The sequence below is a fragment of the Akebia trifoliata genome, chromosome 5, assembly GCF_017979445.1.
Source record: "Akebia trifoliata isolate Shusen 1 chromosome 5, ASM1797944v1, whole genome shotgun sequence".
In the NCBI taxonomy this organism is placed as follows: domain Eukaryota; kingdom Viridiplantae; phylum Streptophyta; class Magnoliopsida; order Ranunculales; family Lardizabalaceae; genus Akebia; species Akebia trifoliata.
The window spans coordinates 30,397,852-30,409,632 of NC_141379.1; the positions used below are offsets into that span (position 1 = coordinate 30,397,852).

The 11,781-nt window shown below is 34.4% G+C and overlaps 1 protein-coding gene and 2 pseudogenes across 1 annotated transcript; all 3 read right to left on the reverse strand.

The window, feature by feature from the left end:
• Positions 1–2,937: 2,937 nt before the first annotated feature.
• On the reverse strand, positions 2,938–4,621 carry LOC147402120 (1-aminocyclopropane-1-carboxylate oxidase homolog 7-like). The gene is made up of 3 exons (XM_086441612.1): positions 4,015–4,621; positions 3,502–3,805; positions 2,938–3,394 (listed from the first exon to the last, which is right to left on the reverse strand). Exons 1-3 carry the CDS (start codon positions 4,167–4,169, stop codon positions 3,089–3,091), a joined length of 765 nt encoding a protein of 254 aa, XP_086297738.1. The 5' UTR covers positions 4,170–4,621; the 3' UTR covers positions 2,938–3,088.
• On the reverse strand, positions 4,197–4,574 carry LOC147402121 (deacetoxyvindoline 4-hydroxylase pseudogene; annotated as a pseudogene).
• Positions 4,622–7,717: 3,096 nt separating the features above from the next.
• On the reverse strand, positions 7,718–9,729 carry LOC147402122 (1-aminocyclopropane-1-carboxylate oxidase homolog 1 pseudogene; annotated as a pseudogene).
• Between the last annotated feature and the right edge of the window lie 2,052 nt (positions 9,730–11,781).

The window sequence follows — 11,781 nt, forward strand, 5'->3', positions numbered from 1 at the left end:
TAAGCATTCGATGGTGAGTGAATGTGAGGTTGGGGAATGAAAATGATGCTCAATGTAATGGTATAATATTCTAATTAGTGTTGATGTTGATTTTTATCATTGGTACCTTTTAGTCACCGTCGACATTTTATTTAAAATGCATTTAATATTTCTCGGTCACTCTACTGGTATAATATTTTCAGGAAAATGCTGGAATGACACAAACAGAAACACAAAGGTGACAAAAATGATGTGGTGGCACGCACATAACCATAGATGCATTTTACTTGTATCTCGCGGAAAAGCATCTATGGTAATGTGCGTGACACATCATTTTGTCACCTTTGTGTCACCCCAGCACAACCCATATATTTTAATAAGCGTGAATGATGAGTATGTAGGTGGTTGAGTGATGAAAATGATGTTCCACCATCTATCCCATATCCTGTCTTTTCTTTATCATATTTACATCCATCTTCATTGTCCCAATAATGAAAGAAAAATGCTGGAGTGACATTAAAATTGACATTGATTCACACATTGCTGATGTGGAAGTGCACACTCGATAAAAATGATGACTTTGGTATTTTGTATTGAGTCGTGCTCGGGTGACACAAGGGTGACAAAAACTCGCGGTGTCGTGCATATTACTGTAGATGCTTTTCTGCAAGATACGAGTAAAAAAGCAACTTTGGTTATGTGCACACCACCACATCATATTCCAGCATTTTCCTTTTGTATTTGATAAGATGAGCTTCAAAATAGTGTGATTAGTGGTAGGCAAGAAAGATTAGTGGTCAGTAATTAGTAAGGTCACAATGGTGGATTTTAAACCCTAGTTGTCTTATGAACACTCATGAACTTTAATCAACTTAGTAAGTTGGCACCTTCTTGTAATCACCATAGTCGATTAGTGGATTTATAATCTTTTTTTTTTTTTTTCCCATGCATTAGCCTAATTTTGGGTGCACCACGTATCTCTTTGTCTTGTAATTATGTTGTTAGATTTTTGTTACTTTTATCTACACAATCCTTCTGTAGACACCCCATTTTTGCATCCGCCTGATTAATCAACTCGTCAACCCGATCGCAATGATTCCCAATGATGGATGTGTCTTCTATTGCTTTATTTTGTTACCAGATGTGTTTCAGAAATCCGGATGAGGTATCTCGAACTGACAAAACCTTAGAAACCATGCTACGCTAAGAAAATACGACCCCAGAAACATAGAAATCATCATCTTGCAGACCAAAAAGAAGCTTCACGATAAAAATCACTAAAAATTGACCAAATTACCAAAATACCCCTAACCTCAAGACAACCCTAGAGCCTACGTTACGCTTAGGAAAACTCTCTCGAACACATAAAATAAAAAATTGGAACCAAATAAATCATTTCACCAATTTTAACAGAATTTGACAAAATTACGAAAATGCCCTCATAAAGTTCACAACCATTTCACATAAAAATTTTCATAAATGACACAAACCAACATTCTCATTGAATTCCTTACGAAAAATCGATTCTAAAACATCCTAAAACATTAAAAACCGACTTAAAACGTGAAAAGTCCTCTCCGGGGGCAAAACGATAATTTCATAATTTTCATAATTAAAAAATTCGAAATTAATAAATAAAATATTAAATAATTAAGTGAAACATTAATGAAATTAATTTAAAATTTTGAACCTAAAAAATCGATCAATCGGACTTTCGGGTAAAATTGTTGAGGGTTCGTGGGATATTTCTTTAAGGACCCCTCCATTTGGGGGTCTAAAGAATTAAAGAAATAATGGAGGGGGGTTCTCCAAAAATTAAAAGTAAATCAAGCAAGACTAAAGTCAAGGTATTAAAGTCAATCAAGTAAGACTGAAGTCAAAATTAAAGTCAATTAAGCCAGACTTGAGTCAAGATATTAAAAGTCAATCAATTAAGACTGAAGTCAAAACATTAAAAGTCAATCAAATAAGACCAAAAGTCATAATAGAGATCTAATTAAATAATAACTCTATCTAATAGAGTTCTAACTAAAAAATAATTCCACCTAAAACAATTTGAATTAAAACACAATTCTACCTAAAACAATTCTAATTAAAGCATAATTCTACCTAAAACAATTTTAACTAAAACACAACTCTAATTAAAAGATCTCTAATTAAACACTAACTCTATCCAAATCAACCCCTAAAAACGTCTATAAATAGAGGTGCTCACACCCTATTTTCGTATCAAATCATAAACCCTAAGAGAAGTAGGTCTAGAAGCTCCCCCAGCCTCCCATAAACCCTAGTTTTGGAGCCCCAACTCCTTACCTAACATCCCCCCTTCAATTTTAGTCTAGAAAACCCCTAAAATCCCTCCAAAAACACCCTTAAATCCGCAACAAACTTGAAGAGTTCAGATTCAGAAACAAAGAGATACCTTGATCTAGGAGATCCGAAGTCAAATCCGGAGACAGAATGAAGCAAGGGAGTACAGTACAAGGAATTTTTTTGTCAGATCTGAGGGAGCAAAATCCTTGCTATCGGAAAGGTATGTATTTTTTTATATTTATTTTTATCTAGGTTTTAGCAATGTAATTTACTTGGGAAGTTAGTAGAGACCGGCTTTGGCCGGACGGGGTTGGTGCCTAACACCTTCCAACCCCGTAACTTGATCCCCGAATTCAGATGTTTTATGGTAGATTAGTTCTTTTTATCTATGTTAGAATCAGTTTGGTTCCTAGACCACAATAACTAGGTGGCGACTCCCAAACCTCAAGGGTCAAAAGCGGATCCGCGCACCCCGCAGATCGAGGGCGCTTTCACCTTCAAGTAACCATAGTCAATTTATTTTTGTTTGGGTGTAGAAGTTTTCCCATAGACGGCCTTATACGGCAGTGGTGCATAACTGCGACAAGGATAAGACATATTGCTGATTCTGATGACTCAACCTGTTGAAGAAAATGCATTTATGGTCTTGGTTAAATCTCGTGGACAATAATTAATTTTTATTCTTGCTAGTTGAAGCAAATCCGACCATATTTTGTTATAAAGGAATCACATATAACAGATATGTTCCTCTGTTTACATTTTATTCAAACATAAGTGACAGTTTCATAGACATACCTTACAAATTCCTTATTATTTGAAGCATTTTCTCTAGTGAGGAACTTTTATTACCGACATTGTCTTTTTTTCGCAGCTTAAAAAAAGGGATGGCTGAGTTTCCATCTACTCCTTTTGACAAGTAGAAGGCAACATATTCAGTAGCTAGAGCTTCCCTGTATATTGGGGGGTTACCATCTTGCAATAACTCCTTTATTGGGCCATAGGGTTTTGGTTCATGTCCACTTGGATAGAAAAATGTTGCCACTGATATACGATGTCCAATACGTCGTGATAATACTCTATGCTCCACACTTTTGAACTTGTCCTTGGTGATAAGGTACACAACAACAACAACAACGACATATAAACAAAAACAAGTTGGTTAGGCAATCAAGAACATGAGATCATGGAAATGTAATGCAAGCATCATACTTGTAGAAGATCACCGATGTTTGCTACTAGTGCTCCGTTAATAGGAGCAACGTCGAACCATTGATCTTGATAAAGAACTTCGAGTTCACCACTATTATCTTGTAGAAGAATAGTAAGGAAACTAGGATCTGAGTGCTTGCTACTGCCACAAGTCAAATCTGGCTCAGGGCATGAAGGAGAGTAATGGCTCGCTAATGATTGAGTTTTCATGCATTCGGGACTAAGACCTGGAGCCTCAGAGAGTAATTCAGATAGTGTCTCATTCAATCCCACAATACATTTAACGTATTCAATCATTATCTTTCTGCAACAATTATAAACAAAGATAAGTAGATAAAATCTCTCACTACCGAATGCATGATCATGCTTTTGTGAATCATTTGAATTTGTCTTTCTACATATGTTGCATGCCTTTGTTTCTAGACCCTTATTTGATGAGGCAATATAGGGTCCAAAAAATTTACTTGTAGACTAGAGGTAGTTTGATTAGAGTGTCGACCCAACGAATTATACCTACACACAACGGGCAATTCATTTGAGTCAAGCTGATCATCTTTGAAATTATATAGTAGTGTATCCTTCCAGTTCGCAGCGTTACATTGATAAAGATGACCTCCACTACTGTTAAATAATGTTTTTCTCTTGAAGTCATTCGAATGTATCTCCATCTTCACTTCCTTGGGTTGCTCATGAAATCATCGCACACCTTCAATCATCTCATCTAGAATATTTATTGGAATCCCTTGATTCACCATCTGAAAGAATCCCCATGTCTCCGCTGCTCTCCGAATTTCCTCAACAATCACTTTTCGTCGATCATCATTGACACCTTCAAGATCTATAACCGGGATTTGAATGTGGCTATCGTTATCGCCAATGACTACTGATGGCTTTGGCTGGTTCTCTGGTGAATGGATGAAGAATCTGGGAACCTTGACAACACCGGAATCTACGAGTCCTTGCACTCCGGCTTTCGTGTGGTCAAACTCCTTGACTTCTTTCCCTCGTTCATAATCTGACCCACCACCATCGATGAAGGACTCTCCGGTGCCACTTCTGACTACCACTGACATCTTAGTTCTAGTGGAGATTACTGAACAGAAGGAACTGATTTGTAACCAATTAGTGGAAACTAAAGTCTTTAAAGACTAAGCTAATATGTCATTGTTGTATAAAAATAGAGAGATTTCAGAAATTTTGATACTCCAACAATGTCATTGATGACGGAAACAATACTCTTTTTCTTTTTTTTTATTTTCTTTTCTTTTTTCTATTCATGCATTAATAACAAAAATAAGATAAAAACTCCAAAGATTAAAGCTAGTGAAGTCTATATCTTCCCATATATAACAAGTCGGTGCTGCAGATTCTTTCACCATTAAAGGGTAAAAGTGGGTTTAGAGTTTAATTTACAAAATAGACAGATGACCAACAAAATAGCTTGAACGAATTATATATAAATATATATATATATATATATATATATATATATATATATATATATATATATTTATTTATTTATTTATATATATTTTGTAAACTACAAGATTTACAGGAGTTACAAAATTAGTACTAATTTAAATTTTAAAATTTTCTTTATAATTAAGTAGTGGGTGGCACGCTAGACTGCACATGAGTTACAGATTAGTATTTATATTTCATTGTTGAAGTAATCTTTGTTCTGTTTGTGAGAATAAAAATTATAATCTTTGTGTAACTGTTTATCGAATTAGTCACTTATTTAATAGAATCATAAACTATGCGTTCATCAGCTTTCGCAACATTGCCTTTGTTATGTTGTTGCTTCTATACATATAAAAGGGTATATTCCTCTGTTTTCCTTTTGTTTGAATATAAATGACAGTCTTAGAGACATACCATTGATGAACTTTATTACAAATTTATTATAGTTTCATGCATTTGATCCGTTCAAGGTAGTCAATGTTAGCATAGTCCCACATCGCCTGGGTACTTGGGTTGTGCAATGTATAAAGTGGTGACAACCCTCTACTTGTACGCCGGTTTTCAAGGATGAGTTAACCCCATTGGTTTTAACATGGTATCAAAGTAAGTGAACCTTAGGGATGGATAGGGTTAGTATCTCCAGCCCTACTTGGAGGGGGAGAGCCAACTGTCTTCAGCCCAGGTATAGAGGGGGAGTGTTAACATAATCCCACATCGCCTAGGTACTACTTAGGTTGTGCAATGTATAAAGCAGGGCCAACCCTCTCCTGGCAAAATGGTTTTCAGGATGAGTTAGGCCTATGAGCTTTGACAGTTGGGGCTAAGATTTAGAACCTCTAAGAGTAATTTATATAGTGACTTATTCAATCCGCGGATGCATTTAATATATTCGAACATAATCTAAAAGAATGATATGCAAATATTAGTCAGTAAAACCTCTCACTACGATGATAAACGAGTGATTTCAATTTTTAAGATTCACATAGATTTGGATTTGGGATGGGAGGGTGAAATATGGAATTAATTGGAAAGAGAAAGAATTGGATTTCATGATAAATATTTTTTTAAAGTTCCAACATCTTTGAAATCCATCTAATTTTATTATTGGGGTGCTATAAGAAAAAGTTGGTGCATTAATAGAAGTTCAATGTATAAATGGTGTGTTATTAAGAAAATGTTGGTGAAGTAATATTAGCTCCTTACGCACAATTTGTAGATTAGAAGTAGTTTGATTTGGTATCAGCCCAAATAATATACTTGGGGCAGTTCCTCGGTCCAAATTGGACCCAGCTTCGAGGATGGATTCTCAAGCATCCTTGACTACGATTGATATATTTAGTTCCTATAGATTATAGAAACATAAGGGACTGAATTCTAACCAAAAGGTGGAAACTAAGAATCTTAAAAAGGTAGGTTAATATGCCATTGTTGTATTAAAATGTACAAGAAATCATTAAGTTGGACAAAGGAATTCCCATTTTAGATATATATTTGTTCCTCAACAAAGTCCCAGATGATGAAAATCAATATATATAATTTTTTTTATAATAATTTCTTAGCTGATAATAAAAACAGGAGGAAAACATCAAAAGATAAAGGAAAGATAAGTATGTATTTCCCATACATTTGAGCATCTCCAACCAACCCCTTTCAAAAAGAGATTCACAAAACGTAACCAACTTTTGAAGAAATTACGATTTTGGCTCACTATTCATTTCAATAATCAAAACATAAACCAACTTTTGAAGAAATTACGATTTTGGCTCACTATTCATTTCAATAATCAAAACATAAACCAACTTTTGAAGAAATTACGATTCTGATTCACTATTCATTTCAATAACCAAAACATAAACGATAACGATATTGGAGGTTTTAAAGTTACAATTTCACAGATTTAAAGTCACAATCTGGCAGGTTTTGCTACTTTTAATGAGATCGTCACTTTTTACAAATCAACGAGATTGTCACTTTGGGGAAAAAAACCCAGCAAGTTTGTCACTTTAAACCTGGGATTTCGCACATTCACGTTTTTGGAAATAAAATGAAAAGTTAGCCAGAATCATATAATTTCTTAAAATTCGGCACATGAAACAGTAATTTTCCCTTTCTAAAACGCATCTTCTTCAAATTTGAAGGAGGGAGTCCCCTCCAACCCTACCCCACTTAAATTATTTTTTATATGGGTTTTATGAAGAAGAAAAAAAAAAAAAACCTAAGTTACCCCCTTAAATTATTGAAAGATTTACAGGATGGGATATTAAAAATCATTATGTTACTAGTAATGTAATAAGATTATAATTAGAAATTAAAATAAGATTTGATTACGTATGATACAATTCCTATTAGGGAAAAAATATTTGGTGAATACGTGAGGTATATAGAGTAAGACTAGCCTGACTAATTTAGTAACGATGTCAGTTTTGATTCAGTTGCCCCTTGCACCCGAACCTTAAAAAATCTCTTTTCTTTTTTTTTAAATCCTACGTTGCTCCTACTTATACAAAAGGATACATATCACTTCATTATTGAACAATCTTTACGTGATCTTTGAGTGTCAATAAAGAATTTGTAGTCTTTTTTGAAACTGTAATTATTGCTTCATTGTCAAAGTGGCCATAGTCACATGTTATTCTAACATAAGTGATAGTTTCATTGACATAACATTGTGATCAAACCTTACAAATTTATTATTATGTCAAGCACTTTCTCAAGTAAGGAACATTTAATACCAACATTATCTTGTTCACAGCTAAAAGTAAGGGAGGGCTGAGTCTCCATCTATTCCTTTTGACATGTAGGAGACATATTCAATGGGTAGGGTTTCCCTATTGATTGGGGGTTAGCATCTGACAAGAGCTCCTTCATTGGGCCATATGGTTTTGGATCATCTACACTTTGATTAAAAAGGCTTGCCACTGATATCCTAGGGCCCACGTGAACCACACTTTTAAACTTGTCATTTGTGATAAACTACACATCAACATATAAACAAATTAAAAACAAGTAGTGAGGTTAGGTAATTATAATTAAAGAACATAAGATATTGTAGAATTTTAATGGAAATAATTCATACCTGTAGAAGATCCCCAATGTTTGCTATTAGAGCTCCCTTCATAGGAGTGACATCAAACCATTGATCTTGATGAAGAACTCGGAGGTCACCAATATTATCTTGTAGAAGACTATAGTGAAGAAGCTATGTTGGGTGGCGCCCGAAGTCAAATCTGGCTCGGGACACGCGGGGTAGTAATGGCCAATCAACATTTGAGTGTTCATGCATTCGATGCGTCCAAGGTAGTGTGGGCTAAGACCTAGAGCCTCGGAGAGTAATTCTGATAGTGTCTCTCTCAGTTGGATGAGGAATTTCACGTATTCAATCATTATCTTTCTGCAAGATTGACAGACAAATGTTAGTCCATGAAATGTCACACCCACTGAATTTAAGATCATACCAATGGTTTCTTTGGGTGTATTTGTGCTAGTTTTTCCTTGCTTCTTTAGTTTATGCAAGTTCATGATTTTCTATATATCTTGAATTCAATGATTATATATGGCCATTTTATTTTGGAATCGACTAGTTGCACACCTCTAGTTGTTAGTTGCACTGAAACATTAAAAATATGCTATCTTTTTTTACCTTGATTTTAACCTACTAATTGCACTTCATTATAGTAATCTTATGATTTAGGGGCTTATTCATCTTCCCATGGTTTCTTCTAGGTTCATACCCTTTTTTTCTTGTGATTGATTTTGCTCATGTTCTCTTTGACATGAATTGAAGGTATTAGTTTTCTAATTTCTATTTAGGCTTTGTTTACGAGGGCATGGTTGGGGAAGAAGTAGAAAAGGATTACAATATTTTTCTATTATTTTTGGAGTGTGATCATCCAAATGGAGTGCAAAGGGGAATTTTTAAGTGATGGAGTGCAATTGGTAATTAGTGGTGAGCAACTAGTCGATCCCTTTTATTTTTGGTTGAATTTCTTTACAACAGAAATCCATCTAAAAACTCGAACACTAGGTCAGCCTACACAACAAATTGTGAAATTTCACATGTAGTTCTAATGGGACTCCTTATGGATTAAGGTAGTAATTGATGTTGGAAAGCCATAGCAACTACTTGAATTCCTCAAGTGTGATTTTGGAGATCAGCATGTTGAAGACCCCAAATTCCAATTGCTCCACATGTACTGAAGGCATCCTAACATGGGTATTTTTTTTTTAAATTCGAGATGCCCGCAATACATCTAGACCAATAGGAATGTGGAGTTTCAGGAGCGGGTCTCCAAAATGTCGCATTCCTTCCTCTTCGAGCCTCATTTTTGGTGTTTATATTTTTATTTGATTTGATATATACCCCCACATAAATGTTGAATGGGACATTTATCCCAATAACTATAATAAAGGTGGGCCATACAATTGTATTTTATAATATATATTAGAGTTCATATATTCTTTGAGGGTAAAAGAGGAAAAAAAAATTGGAATTGTATTATTAAAAAAATCTTCAGGACTAAAAGGGTAAAAGAGGAAAAATGGGAGTTAGATGGATATTATTGAAAAAAAACAAAAAAGAGAAGAGGGAGAGGAAAGAGTACGATAAAGTTGAAGAGGTGAAAAGAGAAACAATATGCAAAGGGATGGATTGCTATCACCAGTGAATAGTACTCACTGCATTACTAGGTTTTTTGGAGAATGGATGAGGAACCTGGGAATCTTAAGCACATCGGAATCAACGAGTCCTTTCACTCTGGTTTTCATGTCATCAAACTCCTCACTTATTTAGCTTGGTCGTAGTATGACCCACCTCCGATTATGGATTCTCTAGCATCCTTGACTACCATTGACATCTTGAGTTCCTATAGATTATAGAGCAGAATGGACTGAATTAATTCTGACCAAATGGTTGGAAACGTATACGAATCTTCGAAGGTTAGGTTAATATGCCATTGTTGTATTAACATGTACTAGAGATCAGTAAGTTGGACAAAGGAATTCCTTATTCAGATTTTTGATCCTCCAAAAAGTCATTGATGATGGAAGTCAATAAATTTTTTTTTTTTTTTCTATTTCTTGGCTGATAACAAAAACAAGAAGAAATGGGTTGATTTAAAGTTCTGTTTTTCAAAAGAGTCATGATATTTATCAAAAAAAAAAAAAAAGAGTCATGATATTGTGACGCCCCGTAAGCCCCCATCACAGAATTGTAGATCATTTGCCTCAGGATACACAGAACCATAAATCTCTTCCTACCCATCCCAATGCAATTGATCTATTATTCTATGATGGGGGCGTAGGAGGTCGTTTGTCAAAGGGGGCGTCATATTATCATTGCTTCTTTTCAAAATGTATTTAATAATGATTTTTTGACAACCCCCTCTGGTATACGCCCCCATCATAGAAACGTAGATCATTTGCCTTGGGATATGCAGAATTATAAATATTTTCTTGTGTATCATGAGGCAAATGATCTATGATTATGTGATGGGGGCATTAGATTATCACGACTCTTTAAAATTTGATGGTAGGTTGACTTTTTCCAGAAGAAATGAGTTGATTTTTCATTAAAAGAAGTTCAAAATAGGTTGGATGGTTATTTTGAAAATTCAAGGGATAAATAATATTTACTGTTATACTAAGAGAAGGCGGAGTAAAAGTGCTTTGACCCCAAATTTTGGATAACACACATGCCCCATTTTTGCATTTAATATAATCAGCTCATTTTTTTTCATAAATCAAGAAAAATGAAACCCATTAGAGGATCTCCCTCTCAACTCCAAGTTTGGGTAGTGGAATCTAAAATGGGTGTCTCCAACACACTACCTATCTCATACCATTTTTTGGATCATGGGATTTTGGGTACCCAAAATAGGTCCTCCACACAGTTCACCCATCTTTTTTTAGGGAAAAAATTTAGATAGTTAGCTTAAAATATTACAATTTCTGACCAATTTAAAGGGGATTAGAATATTTATAAATCAATTTTTGGATGGCATAGTTGGAGTGCATACCTCATGGAAATCCAAAATAGTTACTTATAAGTATCAAATAATCCATTAATGGGTAGGGGTAAGTGCGTTATAGATGCTCTTACCCTAGAATCAAGTTAGTAATTTTTCTAAATTATAAAAATATCATTTTCACTATATGATATTCAATTAAAAAACACTTTAATCAATATTTTAAATTATAGACAAGCTCTCTTGATTCATTTGCATTTGCACATGCCAACTTTTGGTGATATTCAAAAAGAGTTGAATGAAAAGAAAAAGATGGCATAAATGAAAATTATATAAAATTAATAGTTGGATGTCAATAATAGAGATTAATAATATAAAATGGGGAGGGGTATTATTGGAAAAAAATGTGTTGAAGAATGCTAATGTCCCCATGAGGTCTTGGACATTAGCATTCCCTATATATATGGGAAGTGTTCGACAGATAATCTTAAGGGAACAACGTTGGGAGACAAAACTTGTACCGAGGCAATCATTCTCACAAAAAATCAGTCTAATCCAAAACTTATAATCCATATAGGACAAATTTTATCTTCCAACATTGTCTCCCTAAGTTAGTCTGTCAAACATTATTATAAATATATTTATATATTGAGGAGCGTTTGACACACAATCTTGGGGGACAACATTGGGAGACAAAATTTCTCTTGTATGGCTTTAAAGATTCAGATTGAGCTGATTTTTTATAAGGTTTATCTCTACGGTAAGGTGATAATCTTTATAATAAAAAATAAAAAAAATCAACCTAATCTAAAACTTCTAACTCCATCAAAAGTGTTTTACAAAGTCGAAGAAT

Excerpts from the sequence above, each read along its gene's own strand:
- LOC147402120 (XM_086441612.1), bottom strand. The coding sequence starts at position 4,169 with ATGGAGATACATTCGAATGACTTCAAGAGAAAAACATTATTTAACAGT. Across the intron at positions 3,806-4,014 it reads GAATTGCCCGTTGTGTGTAG|AAAGATAATGATTGAATACG; the intron begins GTATAATTCGTT and ends TAATTGTTGCAG. Across the intron at positions 3,395-3,501 it reads ACATCGGTGATCTTCTACAA|GACAAGTTCAAAAGTGTGGA; the intron begins GTATGATGCTTG and ends CTTATCACCAAG.